The sequence below is a fragment of the Mustela nivalis genome, assembly GCF_964662115.1.
Source record: "Mustela nivalis genome assembly, chromosome: 9".
Taxonomy (NCBI): domain Eukaryota; kingdom Metazoa; phylum Chordata; class Mammalia; order Carnivora; family Mustelidae; genus Mustela; species Mustela nivalis.
The window spans coordinates 17,211,975-17,230,706 of record NC_139028.1 but is presented as its reverse complement, the minus strand read 5'-3'; the positions used below and the strand labels follow the sequence as shown (position 1 = coordinate 17,230,706).

Genomic DNA, 18,732 nt, shown 5'->3' with positions numbered 1-18,732 from the left:
ACCCAATTTGTATGAAGCAAGATTCAAGCTCTACATTCTTTTTAAGAAACTACACTTCATTTTTTAAATAGTGAATGATCTGTCTAGCATGTGCCTTTTGAAAGCTTGTAACTTTTAAGATTCACTATAAATTCCAAAATAAGACTAAGAAATTACATCATTATGGTACTTCCTCCAGCTTATGTGCACCTTTATAATTCTTGTGACTTTTCCAAATTATTCTTAAATTCAACATAAGGCTTTGTTTTGATAAAAAATTAAATGAAATCTCTTTAGTAAAGTTTATCAGATGTAATGCTACAAAGAAAACAGAATCTTTGCACTACAAATTATGTCCATGTGACATCAAATCTCAATAAAATAACTGAAGAAGCATTTCCAATCACACATTTCCATGGTGGTTTTTTGTTAAAATTTCCAAGAAAATGTCAAGTACTGGATATGAGGTTAGACCTGCCTTAATAAACACCTCGCTTGTCACATTATTCTTGTTTTTGCCTATTTCTAGCTACAAAGTCTCACAAACAGGCTCTAATCACATAACTGCCCAACATTTCCCAATGTTTCAAAAAAACAAGAAATCTTCTACGATTCAAACATTTTGCTCTGGATATGAACTATTTTAATCCATGTAATAAACATTAAGATGTAAATTTGACTTTTATGTTCTTCTTAAAGAAATCCTCTATAGCGACAGTTTTAAGATGTCACATACAGATGAGACTTCAAATTTAATTTTAGTGAAAATATTTCAAGAACAGATGTAGGTCAATAGTGATTATGGTTCACATCAAACCCATCCTCTTGCCAGCAGCCCCTGGTCCCAGCACATATGACTCTGTCTACCAATGAGGAACCAACCATGACATCTGCGTACCATCAGTTTCTGCCCCCAGGAGAGATACTGCCATCATTTTGGGGACATCAGTAAATCATTCAGGATATTTTTGTTTCCTTGTGAAGTTCTAGGGTCCTACCAGTTCAAGTCACTCACACACCTGGGGTCTCCAGACAGCATGAGATATATAACCAGCCCCAAATGTCAAATCGCATGTTCACTGTAGGCTTACATTGTTTTCTTTTGTAACAACTTTTAAATTCTAATTGAAAAAATTCACAACAAAAGAGAAAAAGAACTGATTTATTTGTTCTAGTCTATAAATAAGTAAAAGAGATGAAAGTGAAGACCAAATTAACAATGGAACTCATCATTTTAAATTTCTCATGCTGAGTTTGCTAAAAGAATGTAATTTTAAACTCACTCATCACAAACAAAAACTTTAATATTTAGAAATGCATACATAAATTATTGAAATGATTACCCATATTTAAAATTTATGTTTTCTGAAATGTCCCACACTATACATTTATTGTTATTGTATTTAAATAAAGTAATTTAACTGTCTGACTTTGTGATAGCTATTCTCTTAATATTGCACAGGACAGCAGCAATATAACACAGAATAATGTATTGATTTACCTCTCAGCGACTTCAGAAGGATCTACTGTGCATATCTCTAGAAAACCAAATAATAAATGATCATCTGGGTTTCTTATTTATAAATAAAATTACAATTAGATACCCAAATCAATTAATGTGCAAAACGTTTATCTCCTAAAAAAAAAAAAAAAAATCCCATATCTAACTTAGCTGTGAAGAAGTATTTAAAAACAATAAAAATATTCTTTTAATGAGAGGGGAGGAAGGAGAATAAACTGTCTGCATGACCAGTTATCTTAATTGAGTCTGACCGATAATTTAAATTCTGATTCCAAAGCCAATTTAGCTCAAAATGACCTCAAATTGTAATCTAGGGCAGTTAACAGACTCATTTTCAATCTCTTATCTTCAAAGAATACCACATGATGTCCCTTTTTTGCTTCATTATGACAGATGGCTTTCTTTAATGAAAATTTTAAATTTTAAACATGTCATGCATAACTTTAACTTACATACACAAAAGGGAAAAATCAGAGAAAGGAATAAATAACTCTTCGTTATCTTTTTCCAACATTTCAAGGTTGTTTTTGGTGTCATTCCAAAGGAATAAATATTATAAATGTAACCAGAAACAATTTAAAAAGTGATCTAGAATTTTTTACAAAGCTACTGAATGCATTCATCTTGTATCTTCAACTCGCAGCCCAACTACATGGAACACTGGAGTTATTCCATAAATCCTGGAATTAAGTGACTGTTTCTAATAAATGTTCTTGCTACCCAACAAGGCTGGGACGCAGCCATTTGCAAATGTGTTCATGAAACTGCTCTTATTCTAGTTCTCAGCGTCCCTGCCAAGCCCCGTCTTTATATCCAAGAAATGTGGGATCTCAGGCCACCCACCCTGGAATCTTTTGAGGACTTCTTAGTTGAGAAAAGATTCTTCAACACAGAATAGCTTCTTCACAACGGGTCCTAAGTCCCTGAGCTGTCAATTCCCTTGAAGTTAAGAGTCACGTTCTTAGGTCTTTTCTTAGGAGGCACCCCTGGGACATTTGCTTTTTCCTTTAAGAATTCTGCAAGCTTCTTTAAATCTCGAAAATTCCATACTGAAACATGTGAGTGAAATGTTTCAAAGATGTGCTCTGGCTCAAAGCAATTATGAACCCTGAGAGAGACGGGCCATCAGAAGGTTCTCACAGCTTCCTTCAGAATGAAAGCTAACAGCCCTTCTATCACCACTCCCTCTCATACCACTAACTTCAACTGAACACACATGCACCCAACTGTAAGCCGCAGGAGGGTGGGGCCATGTATCTCTTCTCCCACCCTGAATTCTTCTTCACTCCAGGAAGAGACTGAATTTTTATTAGCTGGAAAAGTTCAATCACAGGGAATCTGCTCTTGGGGAATGCCCGTCATTGCTGAGGGCAGAAACCCTTCACTGAAAATAGAGGGATCCCATGAAATCTCAACTAGTGGATAAAATACTCCCAAACCATTCATCTCAGAGTAAGACAATAGTTTGACTTAGACCCCCCACAGGCTGCAAAATGCTGGCTCCCTTAAACTGACCGGTCCAAGAGAAAATGCAGGTGCTGAGTGAAGGTGGGTGCCCCCCACCCAACGGATCAACCGCAGTGAGGTCCACCCACACAAAGATTCCCCACAGCTTTCCAGTGCCTTGCTCCCAATTCCTAATAAACAGCTAAGGGCCATTATAATTTGAGAAATGAAATGATATGAGACACAAGAGGAGATATAAAACAGACAATAAAGGGAAATTCAGAGGATAAAGAGAGAATGCAGCAAGCAAGAAAATTTTTCTAAAATACTTGGAGAAGGGGCACCTGGGTGGCTCGGTGGGTTAAGCCTCTGCCTTCTGCTAGGTCATGATCTCAGGACCCTGGGATTGACCACCCGCATCAGGCTCTCTGCTCAGCGGGGAGCCTGTTTCTCCCACCCCCACCTGCCTCTCTGCCTAATTGTGATCTCTCTCTCTGTCAAATAAACAAATAAAATCTTTTTTTTTTTAAGATTTTATTTGTTTATTTGACAGAGATCACAAGTAGGCAGAGAGGCAGGCGGGGAGAGAGAGGAAGCAGGCTCTCCGCTGAGCAGAGAGCCCAATGCGGGGCTCAATCCCAGGACCCTGGGATCATGACCTGAGCCGAAGGTAGAGGCTTAACCCACTGAGCCACCCAGGTGCCCCTAAACAAATAAAATCTTAAAAAAAAAAAAAATACTCAGAGATATAAAAGATGCTCAGACAATAAAACGGAACTCTTAGGCATTAAAAATATGTTAGCAAAATAGAAAATTCAATATAAAATGAGCAAGAAGCCGATAAAACCTCCCAGAAAGTAAAGGGTGAGAGGTTGGAGGAAAAAAGAAATGAACGATAGGAAAGAGAAGACACCCTCACCCAATAGAGCAATCTAACTTCTGAATAAGAACTCCAGAAAAAAGAGAGAGAAATCAGATATGAATGTATCAGATAAATAATGTTGAAACATTTCCTGGCACAAAAAAAATGTGAATTTCCACAGCAAAGTGGCCCACTGAGAATCTATTCCCATAAATAAAAAAAACAGACCTACAACAAGGCATAGCATTGTGAAATTTCAGAATACTGTAGATAAAGGGAAGATCCTAAGATCTTCTAGAGGAGAAATAAGCAACTTTCATACAAAACATCAGAAATCAGAAGGCACTAGACTTCACAAATGCAACAGTGAAAGGTAGAAAACACAGAGTAACATCTTCAAAATTCTTGGGAGACAAAAATTTTCAATCTAGAGAATTGTATACCAGGCAAATATAAATTAACTGCGGCAAGCCTAGAAGACTGAAGAATGAGAGAAAGATCTAGGATATACGTCCCCTGAAGATGAAGGAAAATAGCCGTTTGAGCACTATTAGCGGAAATTTACACATTAATCTGAGAACTGGACAATGAATTAGTGATATGTATATAAAACCATGCAAAGGAAAAAACTGATGCCATCATAAACTTCAGGAAAGACAGAAAGTTATATAAAAAAGATATATAAAAAAGTTACATAAAAAAAGAAAAGTTATATAAAAGAAAGTTATATAAAAAAGATATAAAAAATTATATAATTGCTCAAGGCTCAGCTGTGAATATTTACATGGTCATAGTAATGTAAACATTAAATATTGTTTAAATCAAAAATAGAAAAATTATTATATGAGGACACCAGGGTAAAGGAAATAAGGGGGTGGGAAGTACGTAAGAGAAAAATCAACAAATAATGCCTAAAACTAAAAAAGTAAGAAAGTAAAAATATGGAGATTAAAAAAATATAGAAACAACTAAATGGGTAGAAAGTGGTTGTTCGGGGGAATGGAAATCAGAGGTGGGAAGAACAAGGGAAGGGTAAGAAGGGGTCCTAAGGGTCAGGGCAGGGGACTAATGCTCTGTGTTTCAAGTTTTATAAAATGATTTAACCTTTTAAACAATGTGGACATGACATTTAAAATTTAAAATGTGAATTTAAATTATAAGAAAAAAACTGAATTTAAGAAAGGGAGGAATGACAACAAATGAATTCCAGTTGCTTGAATAGTTAAGATCTTTAATCTCAGTATGTACTTACTATAACTTGGTGGAGAAGAGAGAAATTTGGGGGAGAAGAGAGAAAATGGGTGACACAACTTTTCTCTCTCTCTTTTTAAAGATTTTATTAATTTATTTATTCAACAGAGATCACAAGTAGGCAGAGAGGCAGACAGAGGGCTGGAAGGGAGAGGTGGGGGGAAGCAGGCTCCCCACTGAGCAGAAAGCCCCATGCGGGGCTTGATCCTGGGACTCCGAGATCACGACCTGAGCTGAAGGCAGAGGCCTTAACCCACTGAGCCACCCAGGTGCCCTGACACAACTTCTCTTAATGGTAAATAAATAGCTGTGGAATTCAAACCAAGCTGAGAAGCTATATTTAACAAGGTCATTCTATAAGAATGAAACATGAAATCTCCTTTGTCCTAAATCCTTTAGGATTAGAATGTCTCATGATTGAATTTTCCATATGAGCAACACTATTTATACCACCTCTTTCATTCCAATTTGCCACTGGTGAAGACAATGGTATCTACATTTATTTTGTTTTATGTTTGCAACCATATGGAAACTTCTTGAAATCATACTTCCTTCGGTACCTAGCAAAGTGCTGAACACCAAAGACGTATGCTCCATAAACTAATCCATACAAGTGTTGCCGCTGCTTGAATGGGCCAGAGTTGTCTCTTCCAAATGAGGTTTAATTATGAACACCCACTATTTATGTTACACTGTGTTATAGACAATCCCTTGGCATTTTGGGATATAAAGAGCTAGTTTTTCAGTTGAATACTAAATGGCTGAGACTGACATGTTTTTTGTGTTCTTGAATCTGTTTTTCCATCCATTGAAGTTATTATATCTTACTATCAATGTACCTATACCTAGCAGTCATGTTTCTTTGATTCTAATCTAAGAGCCCTTCTAAAAGTGGTAGAAGGAAATTGGAAATTAATTGAGAATATATGCACTCTTTCCGGAAAAAAAAAAAAAGGGGGTGCTAAAGGGCTTCCCTATCAGTCAAATGCATACAATTAAATTTGGGATATCTATTTTGGCTATCCAAAGGCGCCTTTCCCTCACTTCTTCATTCTTTCCCCTTATTCTTCATGCTTCATGTTCCAAAGATTTAAGGTTGCCAGCAAATGACTTCCAGATTAATGAAGTGTCACCAATATGATCTTTAGCAGCAACCATTATTTAAGTACACTAAATTTTATGGCTCTACCATTATGGTGAATTGACAGATTTAATATTAACCCTATGCAAATATAAATCTATATAAACCAATTTATTTTTTAAAATTCTCCTTTTTTCAGAACCAAGATCTACTAGACTTTGCTGCCATGGGAGCTGAAACAGCTAAGCCATTGGCCGTGGTGTTTCTAACTCAGCCGCAATTCATGGTGATCCTGAACTGTCAGAGAATGGAAACTAAATGGGAAAAAATGTGATTCTAATTATAATCAATACTTAAATCCAACACTAATTGTACACCCCTTCAACTGTGAACTTTAACAGAAAAAGGGAAAATGGGGAAAAAAATGACTGAGCTTACTGTGTGCCAGACAGTTGCATAAATTACCTCATTTCTTCCTCACAATAACCCTATTAGGGGGGTATTATTATTCCTGTTTCACAGAGAAATGAACTGAGCATAGGAGACATAAAATAACTGGCTCAAGATCATGGAAAGCACGAGAGCCGCCCTACAAGATGCCAAGTTTGATGCCAAAGGCTCCCGAGTCGCCCCCTACAGAACGCATTGCTCAACAACACCAAAAGGAGACTAAATTAAGAAAGGAAGATAAATTGTATTGTAACTCAGATCAGAGAGCCTGCACTGGATTCGCATCTTCTCATGTTCCTGACAGCCGTGACCAAGTTATACCCTGAAACCAGTTCTCATACAGCAATTGCAGCTTAACTAGCGATTGGCAGCATCTCACAGAGACAGAAGGGACACTCACAGGCAGCACGAGTAAAAGAACATCAGTAGTCAGTCACGCCCGTGTCCACTCTTGTGCCGATCTGGTAAAAACGACCCATCTACACTGTGACAAACTGAACAAACTTCAAAAGATGTTGCTCTCAACAAACTTTTTTTAGAGGTGTAGAATGAAAGTATGAATATCATGGGCAGTGATGCAAAGGAAAACAAAACTGTCTATAATGCATCGCCTGCCGTGATGAATGAAATCCCTGGGGAGAAAACCCTCTTAACATTATTCACTTCCTCTCAGATGAGCCCATCTCATTGTCCTTTGCAAGGTTTGTTCATCGCCTGGGTCTTTCCCTTTGTACAGATACATGTGCCCAGATGGCCCCCTGGTGTGAAGCCTTCCCCCAACCCAACACCCCATTCTTCCCTTCTTTGTGGTCAAGTATGCTGAATATCGGCTCCTGTCAGTCTCTGACTCTCAGAACATGCATCCACCATCCAACTAAAATTCTCTAAGATCCCCCTGAAAGATGAAACAAATTCAAAGTTTCTAATTGTGCCTCATGTTCCTGACAGGCATAACCCACAGTAACCACTGCCCTCTTTTTAATACAGTGTTTGTTTTGTAATGCAAATACAAAGCAAGATATGTTCATTAGAGAAAACTCAGATGGCCTTTAAAAAATGTGTCTTCTTCCAGGCTTAAGAAGTGAAAGGAAAGTTTTAAAAAACAAAATCGGTTTTATATATACCATTTGTTTCCAACTTTTGTCCACTTAACATTATTCTTCTCTAACTGAAGCATCCATGCCACTAGGCAGGCTCCGGTTGCCCCCTCCCTGCCTTTTTGTTCAATATTGCCTTCCGAATTATGGACAAGATGCCGTTCTAAATGCTACTTAAATACTGGGACACCTGGGTGGCTCAGTTGGTTAAGCAGCTGCCTTCGGCTCAGGTCATGATCCCAGCGTCCTGGGATCGAGTCCCACATCGGGCTCCTTGCTCAGCAGGGAGCCTACTTCTCCCTCTGCCTCTGCCTGCCATTCTGTCTGCCTGTGCTCACTCTCTCCCCCACTCTCTCTCTGATAAATAAATAAAATCTTTAAAAAAAATGCTACTTAAATACTACCACATGAATACTTCTGGGTGTGATGAAGATTCTACAATGAAGATTCTTTTCTCCACTGAAAAGGGACAAAAATATAGACTACTAATGTCCCTCAGTCTTCCTGGTTTCCCTGCTGGGCTCCCTACAGCTTCCTCCCAACATGCAACAGGTAAACCACCTCATCCAGGCTTCCCCTATGCACTGTGAAATCCTTCCTACAAAACCTCCAGCTCTCACCACGCTGGGAAAGGTTCTCCAACCGCCCCTGCTGCCCACGTAATCTATACTCTGCCTCGGAAATCTCAGCCACGTCTCTGGCTTTAGATGCTACCCGATATTCCCAGTTGTCTTTCCGTTCTCCACCAGAATGTAGGCTCCACTAGAGAGTAGGCTTTCCAAGGTCAAGGTATTGTACTACTGAGTTTGGGGCTTTGTTGTACACCTGCAGCTAACAGACCGCACACATGCTCAGTAAGGATTTCTTCCCTTACTTCTTCTGCCTCTGCCCTACACCTTCTCTGCACCACACAGTGGTTTAGCCTCTGTCTAGTCCCATAATATCTATGACATTATTTTGATCTGAGCCATATAATTAGGCATGTTCACCCTCACAACTGGGTCAATAAGAAGTTCCACAAAATAACACTTACCCTTGCTACATAAGATATACATACTCCCTTTTCCATTCTATTCCATTTCCTCTTTCCTCCTTCCTCCTTCCTTTCCTTCTTTTTCCTCTTTTTTAATGCTGGCAGAAGTCTGCTAAATAGATATCACCACCCACCGCTGAAAAATACTGACCTAGAAGGTAAGATACCAAGATGTCCAATTTTTTCCCCTAAAACTTCATGTGTTTTTACTGAAGTCTACGTTTCATTCAAGGTAACCCCTTTTCTCAGTCTCCCCATCACACTGACTGTTCCATGATTTCATGATTTCATTCCCTTGGGTTTGTGACTTAAAGATTGTTCTCTCTCCCCGTCACCTCCCGTGTTGAACCTCTCGTCTACCCCAGTTTTTCGCTTTGTCATCTCTGACATGTCAGCCGTGTGCATTTTTTAAACCTTATCCAAAACCACTACAAGGGTATCTTTCCAAGATTATCTGTTTTACAAACTATATCACCACTGGAATCCTTTAACAAGCCCCTCTGGAACCATAAAAATTTGATTTTTATAAAATGGTCTAAAATTTTATTTTTGTGAAGCAAAAATCTTTTTCCTGGCCGGGTATTTTGTCCATCCGCTGGCGTGGCGGCTACAGAAACAGACACTCCACTGCACTGACCCCAGCAGTCCGCTCCCACTTCCCTCCCTGGGAATTCGTGGCTAGCATCGAACACACAGCCCAGCACAGCACCTGATCAAGCATTGCCACTGAACATCCTCTCAAATGTTTTAAAAGATTTCTCCAGCGTCCCTGTCCCTCGTCTAGCACTTAAGATCTCAGTTCTCCAGCTAGATTCGTCCTGCCCTTCCTCTCCCTAGCTGTCCTTACGCCCCTGGGAATCCACATCCATCACTAGCTCGTCCATACCTTCTGTACACACCAATAGCACCTGAGACGATTTTTTTGTCGTACTTAATAATGCCTACAATTAATATCTGCCTCCTTCTTTCAGGCACTGATTCATATAGTACCTCTCACGATTTCCTAACCGTCTGAACTAAGTGGTTCCTCTCTACCGATCTGAAAGCCACTGCAGGCCTGGTAGAGCATTCTTTCATTTATTTTATTTTCTCCCTCAGCTTTCAGCACAGAACTTTGTGTGTCATATTCCCAGTACACATATTTTGTAACATCTCAAAGAAAACCTCCACTCAAGATGAACTTTTTTTTGAAATAATGTGTAGTCTTTATTTATTTATTTATTTATTTAGGGAGAGAGAGAGAGAGAGAGTGTGTGTGCGCGCAAGCAGGGGAGAGGGCAGAAGGAGAGAGAGAGAGAGAATCTTAAGCAAATTCCATGGGGCTCGATCTCACGACCCTGAGATCATGACCTGAGCAGGAATCAAGAATCACACTTAACCGCAGGCCCCCACCCACAGTGAGTGGACTCAACCTAGACTACCAGCCCCAGTGCTCTCTGTTCGCCCCCCACTGTGTCACTCATCCCGCACCTGGGCAGACAACAAGCAGATGCACATCTGATGCTGTATGTATTCAAACTATCCTCACTGCAGCCCACCAAAGCAGGTTACAGTCCCAGCCTCACCCCTGTAAGTCACTTAGCCCTTTCTCTGAGCCAGTTCTATATCAAGACCTAACACCATGTGGCCTCACAGGGCATCTCCCCACCACCCCGACGGCCAGTCTCTGGCTGCTTCTCACCACATCCCCACACCCTGTTCCATGCGCATCAGTGTGGGCATTCCTCTCTCAGACACCCGAGTCTTCCTGCTCCACGGACTGAAAGCCAACTCGTGCCCCACGCTCAGCTCAAGGGAGGCCCACGCAGAATCAACTGCTTCCTTCCTTGGTCTCCGATGGCATTTGATCCATATCTCTATTTCTAGGCAGAGTATATCTGTCTCCCACGTAAACTCTAGAGCCAGAAGCAGAGCTTACTTGACTTTATAATCTGAAACCCAGAACAATTCCTGAAGCAACCTAATCTTCTCAGATTTCAAGAAAGTTTGCTGAATTGAGGAATTCGAGAGTGTTTGCTGTGATTCCCTGTCTGTTGAATCAGGCAATCAACCATGCCTTAAACGCGAATACCATCTGTCCTTCCTATTTCACGGAGTTCTTTAAAATGTCACCTCCTCACCCCACCCCGACCACGCAGTCAAAGGTGGTTTCCCCCAATAATCATGGTAGCCTGTTCTTTTCCCGAGTTTCGATCAGGACATGGGGTTATAAATATATGTGCGTGTGACTTGTCTCATGTCTGTGTTCCTCCACACTTAGACTGGTCGCTCTAGGAGGACAGAGATGATATATGCTCCCCCCTGGGTTCTCAGAACACAGAACTCAATAAATGTTTAGTGAACAAATGATATGAAGATTAAATGAGAGAATGCAAATCAAAACTCTGGGATTGGCTAATGATGTTCAAGTCACAACTATTGGGATTATCGATGCGGTTTCTCTCCTCCTAGGTAGCTGACCCAAAATCTGAGTCTCCTCTCCAAAACAACATATGCCTTGCAGTTGGCAAAACTACTTCCTGTCCTGCCAGTAGGGCACTTATGTCTGACTCATTTGAATAATAATAGCAATTACTTTATTTTATTCCAAATAGTAATTTACAAAAATATAAGCAGGGAGAAATATTAAATCACCTGAGGCCTTACTTAAGATTTTCTATAAAATAAGGCCAAATGGCTTCTTCTTTCCAAAAATAATTTGGATTTTGATGTATGATTCTGATCTTCAAAGCACAAAGCAACCTTTATGAGATACCTGCTTAACAAACCGGAATGATTAGTCTCTATTCTCAAGCAAGTGGACCCAAGCAGACCAACACACGACTGCTAACACTGGGTCAGATCTGCAGGGCTCCACACTGCATGGGCTCCTGCCAAGACTCTGTGGGCTGGGGACCTGCCCATGTGTTCCATGGGCATTTATCTTCTATATTTTCCAGAAGCAAGAATTTTATATTGTCAAAAAGGAGGGCCTTCCAAATTGTACATCCTTCAGGCCCCACGAAACCCACACCAACCCTTGTGCTAATGTCTTCAACCTCATCATGAGATCACTTTTCTAACATATTCACAACCAAGATGACAATGCAGGCGTATTTAACAAGATTTTTTTTTAAGTCAAGTTCTAGTCACTGAAGGAGTCATGTTCTCAGAATATCCTTTTTTATGTCCTCCTGAAAAGAGCACTATGTCAGAGTATCATTTTTTTTTTCCTAGATCCAGAAACATCCCTCTTTCTCATTAATAAACAGAGCTTGCATGCACTAAAGGCCTGTGATCTCTAAAACATTCACAGCTCAAAAATGGAGGCATTGCTAATTTTGCCATTTTGCAGAAGGGGAAGTTGAAGCTTAGGGAAACTGAATGACTCGAGCAAGACTGGACAGTAAATAAGGGATACATGCGGCATGGCTGGGCTTTCAACCTGGGGTTGCAGGCCACTCTTAATCTCTCCGCAGTTCTACCCTCCAGCTTCCTTGACAGCAGAAAGTATGTCATCTCAGTCCTTTGTAATTCCCCACGGAGCTGATGATAAAAACTGGCACTCAATAAATACATTTGATCAACCTTTAAGAGAACACCTAACGTAACACAATCCCAAACACTGTGACATTACTAGGGATATTCCTCAACAATGAGGTAATCAGATACCAAAGGCTTCTCACATGTGATCCCAGGAATGACACAGACAGAAAACAGGGCCAGATGTCGCCAGTGTTTGCAGCTACAAATCGGAAAGTCCCGGGTGAGAACAGAGAGTAGAGTACAGGTTACATGGTAGCCTCTCAAGTCCCATCAGTGATGGGAATCAGTCCTTGAATCCAAAGGAAAACGTGTTTAGTTCTGTCTGGGGGAAAAGGAATGCACAATAGGTTTATTAAAACCTTTTTTGACCCAAAAAAACACAGGTACCCAAGGTCCTCTGAGCCTCCCCCAGCACCCGCTCAAGCTTCCTTGTTAGAAGTTACACAAACACCCAAGAAGGGAGAAGTGTGCCATCCTAACTAAAAGCAGTTAACTACGTGGCTGCATGTAGACGCGGCCTAAAGGCATCTTAACGGTAATGTATGGAAACTGCCTGAACAGGTGCCATTTGGCCCCAAGACCGACATCAAAAGGCAACGCCCCGAATGATCATCTTCAGCTGAGAGACAGCATTTCAACACCTTGAAATGAAAGGGCACAATGGCACCAGCGGCAACGCCAAATAATTTACATCCCTTTACGTCGGCAAATGGTTTTAAGGTTTGGCACCAAGAGTTAATATTCACAAGGGAAAAGGCTAAAGATGACATGACTGTGACCTTCAGATAGACTTGTGGATTTTACTGCCTTACAGTAGTGAGCACATCTACCTGTACTCTTGATAACAGGCTTGCCAGGGTTGTTTCCTCACTGGGCCCCTCGTGGACACCAACTCCCTAGGATTCAGAGGGCTCCCTGGCCATCTCCCCCTTGCTAAGAGGCTCTCTCTTACAGTATTGCTCAGAGACCTACTATTTTAGGACATGTATAAAATGTTCTTCTGAATTTTTCTCATTTCTTCTTTTTTAACTAAAGGAACTTAACTACTTAAGTCTTTTTAAATTCAAAAGTCAAGTAGTCATTATGATTACATAGCCAAGTTGATTTGTGGTTCCAATTTTGTCTAATTTGTAACCCATTTTTAAGACTAGTAAAACACTATTTGTAATTTGCTGCCATTTCTTTTAAAGTTCCAGATGTTTCTTAGCCTGTATATTTGTCAGATCCCTAAACTGAGGAATTATCGGTTATGGAAGCTACACTGAAATATTCATCTTGACACCAGAAAACATTTGCGTGCTTAAAACTCAATACTTCAACAGTCCTGGAGAGCCTTTTCCAAATGCCTTTGTCTCCTCTCAAGCTGTCTGTTCCCAGAAGACTGATGACAGCAGGTGCGGTCCCTTCCTCTCCCCTCCCTGCCCATTGGTTCTGCTCTCCATCACCACAAACCCAAGATCGGCAGGGAAAGTTCAAACCGTTCTTTAGCAACAGGTAATGAATCACTTATTTCACAGAGAGACAGGAAGGACTGTCTGTAAAATCTCTCTGGAGGTCGGCCAGTAGTATTAAAGTCACTTTCTGTCTGGAGAATAGCCACACTTCCTTCATGTTGAAGATGTAAAAATGGGGAACTCATCAAACTCATTTTAAATAGAGACTTTGTCACCTTAAAACATTTAAGTGGTTGGATCAGAAGTTCCAAAGTCCGTATTTCAAGCAACATAAAGTTTACGAGATGCTGTCTATAATTTAAGAAACTGAGTTCCGTAGCAAACAAAAATATCTGTCATGCCTAAAGATTAGGTTTTGAATGAGAAAATGGTGCTATTTATTTTGAAAGGCAATTAAGCCCTTGTTCCCTGTGACAGAAAAATATAGATACAGATTACTTACATTAAATTACATATTACCGATCTGAGGTAGTCAATTAATGATGAATGTATTCCAAAGAGAAGTACTATGCAAAACTCTGAATTGTGGGGCTCTGTGAGACTAATTGCTCTCTCTTATCTCTGCCTTGAGTAAGCACCCACAGCCCATGAGAATAGCACATCCACCATAATTTTGGGGCTTGGGAGCATTTTTGCAAACAATTACTGCCTTCATTCTTGAACTATGGTGCTCAAAAAATAGTCACCAGTTAAATCAACAAATCCTTAATCAATTAGCATAGAGACTTGGATGAACCTTCTTCATTGAACAAGAATATATCCTGCAATTTCCTGCTATTCCAGCATTATTTTTAAAAAATAAGACCCTGGGTAAATGTTGTCAAGTTCAAGTTGTTGGGGTTAAAATGGGAAAGTTTCATGAAAAACTGACTTTAAAAGAAATGTAAATTGCCAGACTAACGGAAACAGCGTGATTGGTAGATCCTGGGAACCTCCACAGCAGGGATGGTAACTCAAAAACTATTAAATAAAGGACAGGCCACACTTCCACAATATCTGGCTTATATTCTCTTTGTGTTTAACTGTTGAATTTTAAATAAATTCTGAGTTATTTTTGGTATTTTAATGTTGGCTAATATTTGTTGAAAGAAAATTAGCCTTTGGTTTTGGGATAGAGTCATGAAAGTTATACCACATTCTTGAATATGACTACATTACATTCAGTTACAGCTCTGTTCAGAAACATATTTTTGGTCTTAAAACGAAAATCAACAATGAGAAAAAATACAGCTCAGCATTGCCGTACTTACAGCAAACTTGGCGGAAACACCTCTTGGTAATTCATTTAGTGAGGAGTATTATGTATACTTATATAGGTGCTAGCTGCTTCTGTAAGGCAGCAAAGATGCCCTTTGTTCTTAATCCAGTGCTATCTTATTAGAAAACCAGTCCTCTTCATTCCTTCACTCTGGCAAGTAAAATTGGAGGAGGACTGTAAAATTGTCAAAGAAACATATCACTTAACCATTCCAGATCATTCAAATAACTTTTCCACAAAACATCCAAAATCGTTGTTAGAATAGACTAAAATTTTCTATTCCACAACCAGGCATTTTATTCCTAAACAGCAAAAGACACCAAAATGAGAAAGGCTGCAGACTCGATTTGTTTTGTGTCAATAAGGTCAGCATACCTTGTATCTAAATTTCCATTTGCACTGTGTGGAGTGCAGAGACTGAAGTAGCATTGTCCCTGAAGATGATATAACATTTGAGGCCAAAATAATAATAGTAGTAATAATTACTATTATAATTATAGTAACATCATTATTACATGTATACACAGACACATAGATGTGTGTGTATATAATACCTTTATTTTTCCCCTAACCCTTTGACTAAGGTCTTTGATTTCTTTTTAAACTATAGTATTATCAGTACTTTAACAAAAAATTCTCTTTGGAAAACCGTTCAACTTCTTTCTTTTGTTAAGCAACCATGTATGCGTTTCATGTTCTGCCTTGCCCCATCCTCACGGTCCCAGGGCCAGGTCCACGGTCCCAGACGCCGCTTTCCTTCCAGAGAACACGGCTCAGAATGCCACCCTTGTCTGGGCGGCCATCAGATCCCAATCCTGGACTCCCTGGGCGTGTACCAGCCAGAGCCTGCCTTCAAATCCAACACCGAAGGTTCCACCCACCACGGTGGCGGAAAGGTAGGCCCGCGATCCCCTAAAGATCAGGTCTCCATGGCCACACCCCCACCTCGAGGGGAGGAGGTCCCAGAAACGCAAGGCCCCTGGAGGGACCCCGCAGGCCCGACAGAAAACGGCAAGCCCGGGGAGGCCCCGGCCAGGTGGCGGCAGGACCCAGAGATCTGCCGACTGGGGCTGGCCCGCAGCTGGGGGCTCTCCCCGCTCCACCCCCCACTAGGTCCCCACCCCCAGCTTCGCCCCCGGCCCGCAGCCGACCGGTCGGCGCACGCGCGTCGGTGCGCCCAGCCCCGGCGCCCTCCCGGGTGACGCTGTCGGGCCGGGACGACGCGGGCGGAGTGTGCATCCCGGGTGGGGGGCGAGAGGGATGCCTCGGGTCTGCGTGAGAGAGGCGCGAGTGGGCGAGCACGGACGGGACGGACCTCCCGGGGACACCTGGACTCCATCTTCCTTCCTCCAGACTGTAGGGCCGGCCACGGGGCGGGGTTTCTCCTGGCGGGGGTGAGCGAGACCGTTAGGCTGGAACACCGGGAGACGGTCCTGGCAGCTCCGGGCCGCCACCCGCGCCGCAATAAAAGCCTCTCGCGGCTTCCCGCCCAGCCAGCCTCGCTCTGATTGGTCGCCATGGGAGAGGGACCCGAGTTGGCTGGAGGCGGAGGCCGGGGCTGCTCCCGTGCCGCCTAGGGAGGGCACGCCCCGCGCGCTCCCCCACCCGGAATGGGCCGTCTAGGGCAGCACCCGCGGCGGCACCTGGCAGCGGCAGCCGCGACACACGGCCCCCTCCGCCCGGCTTTCCCCGGGCGCTTCCCAGCACACGCCCCCCGCCCGGAATGTCCGCCCATCCCACCCAGCTCTCTGCGGCCCCTGCTCCTTTTCTTACCCCCTTCCCGACCGTCCACGCCAGAGCGCAAATCCCTGGGTGGGGTGGGGTGGGGAGAGCAGCTGGAGGGGAGGGTGGGCACGCACTGAAAAATCTTCAGGGAGGCCGGGATAGAAATACACCAAATGAAATGAACCTCCGGAACGCCGAGGATTTCTGGGCGGCGGCGCAGCCCCCGCCACCCGCGGCAGCATCCCTCGGCTGTCTCCCCCTCGGCTCGCTATTGTTCGCACTTTGCAAGGATCAGGAACCTCGCCCAAAGAAAGGAGGCTAGGGCGAGGTGTTGCGGGCGGCTACCTGCCATTCTTCTCGCGCACCGTGCAACACTGGGTGTGAAGGCACACGCGCGCACACACACGCGCACACACACCAGGCATCCCGATCACGCCCTCCTCGCCCTCCGCCCCTCCGCACTTCCTCCTGTCAAAACGCGGCGCTCGGCCCTCCCATCCCTCCGTGCTCCCGGCCGAGAGCAGGCTTTGCAAGTAACCAGCAATTTGGCAAATGAAAAACTAACGTCATATCGACGGGGGTGCAACAACGGCCACACAGCCCTGAGATTCTGCCCATTTCGCCCCATTTTGCAAACCGTTATTCAGTCTGGGCGGGGATGGGGGGCTGGGCGCGAAGGCGGCGAGCCCCACTTTATTAGACCCGGGGAAATAACGATGGGGCGGCTGCCCCGGCCTTATTGTTCACTCGTCGCGGAGCCAGGGCTGACAAGCCCCTTCCCCGCGGAACCCAAGCTCCCCGGCGGCACCGCGGAGCCGCGGCACCCCCGCCCCACCGCCCGCTTCGGGGAAGGAGCGCTGCCCAGCAGCCGCGCGGCCGTAGCGCTCTCGGGACCGACCCCGGGAGCAGGCGACTCCGCTCCCCGCGCCGCCCGCACACAAAGTGGGAAGGGCGGGCGCGCAGGAGGCGCGGCGGGCGCTCGCGGCGCTCGGAGGCAGCCCCGGTCCGGCGCAGCCCGGGAGAGCGCGGGGTTCCGCGGGGCAGCAAGGGCGACGCGCTCCTTCCTCAGCTCAACGACAACGACCACCCTTAGCGTTCCACGTAAAGCCACCCCAGATAGCAGTGTCCTCGGGGGAGAAGGAGGGGTAAGGGGGCAATCAGTACATCAGCCTGAGAATAATCATAATTTCGAAATGTACCTGCAGTTCCCAGGAAAAACAAAGTCCAGATGAGATCCTTAGTTTGCAGCATTGTAATCTGCTGGCTGGGAGGGATGTTCTTGCCGCGGTAAATTCTGTGCCCCCCCCCCTTGCAGAGTGTGGACGGCGGCAGAGCAACAGACCTAGGGGCAGACAATTGCCAGGCTGAGTATGATTATTTTTGCAGAATTGTTTCCTGCCAGCGGCTGCCGAGCTGCGTTCACGCGCTGATCGGAGAATGAGTGACAGTCCCAGCCTCAGCACACTCGCAACTCGGAGATCCTTGCGCTGGCCCGGGTTCGCTTTGATGGAACTGGGGATGGGAGCGGGGGGCGGGGGGCGGGGGTGAGAACCTCACTGTGTCCTTCCACCACGCCGGCCACAAATAGTGCCGAACATCAAGGAGGTAAGAGAGACAGGGGAGGCAGATGCGGCCGCCTGCAAAACGCGGCCTGGAGCCGCCGGAGGAGTCGGGCTCTTTCACACGCAGTCTTCCAGGCAGAGCTGGGATTTCTTCTTTTCACACTTCTCCCCCACGCCTCCGTGGCCCCTCCTGCCATCCAGCCTTCCTTAATAGGGAAGGCGGATATTTTAATAACTAGTAAATAAAAGAAACAAAATCTTAGGTTTGGTTAGGTTTTCAAAGTTGTCGAATCTCCATTTAGATCTTAAGATCCTTGAAACACAAGTATAGCCTAGGATATTTCTTTTTTTTTTTTAAAGCAGGAAATTAAAAATTTGGAGAGGGATGGAGACAGATTGCTGTTGCAGGGTTCTGCTTTGTTTTGTTTTTGTTTGTTTGTTTGTTTGTAACTGGTTATGAAGTTTACTCTCCCACAGAGTGGCAACA

General features: G+C 43.6%; 1 protein-coding gene and 1 long non-coding RNA gene across 16 annotated transcripts in view; both read right to left on the bottom strand.

Annotated features, from left to right (window-relative positions):
- NCAM1 (neural cell adhesion molecule 1) overlaps positions 1-18,229 on the bottom strand; it is a 297,158-nt gene extending 278,929 nt beyond the window's left edge. For 3 of the 15 annotated variants that reach the window (XM_082682575.1, XM_082682576.1, XM_082682578.1), the window contains exon 1: positions 17,883-18,219. In XM_082682575.1, coding sequence (XP_082538701.1) covers positions 17,883-17,934 — 52 coding nt within the window. In that variant the 5' untranslated portion in view covers positions 17,935-18,219. Of the gene's footprint in view, positions 1-17,882 lie in introns of all 15 variants that reach the window. The other 12 variants (XM_082682573.1, XM_082682580.1, XM_082682581.1 and 9 more) reach the window with 8 other exon arrangements.
- LOC309840496 lies at positions 15,497-17,056 on the bottom strand. The gene is made up of 2 exons (XR_014298633.1): positions 16,868-17,056; positions 15,497-16,343 (listed from the first exon to the last, which is right to left on the bottom strand). It is a non-coding gene; the product is annotated as an uncharacterized lncRNA (long non-coding RNA).
- Positions 18,230-18,732: the final 503 nt, after the last annotated feature.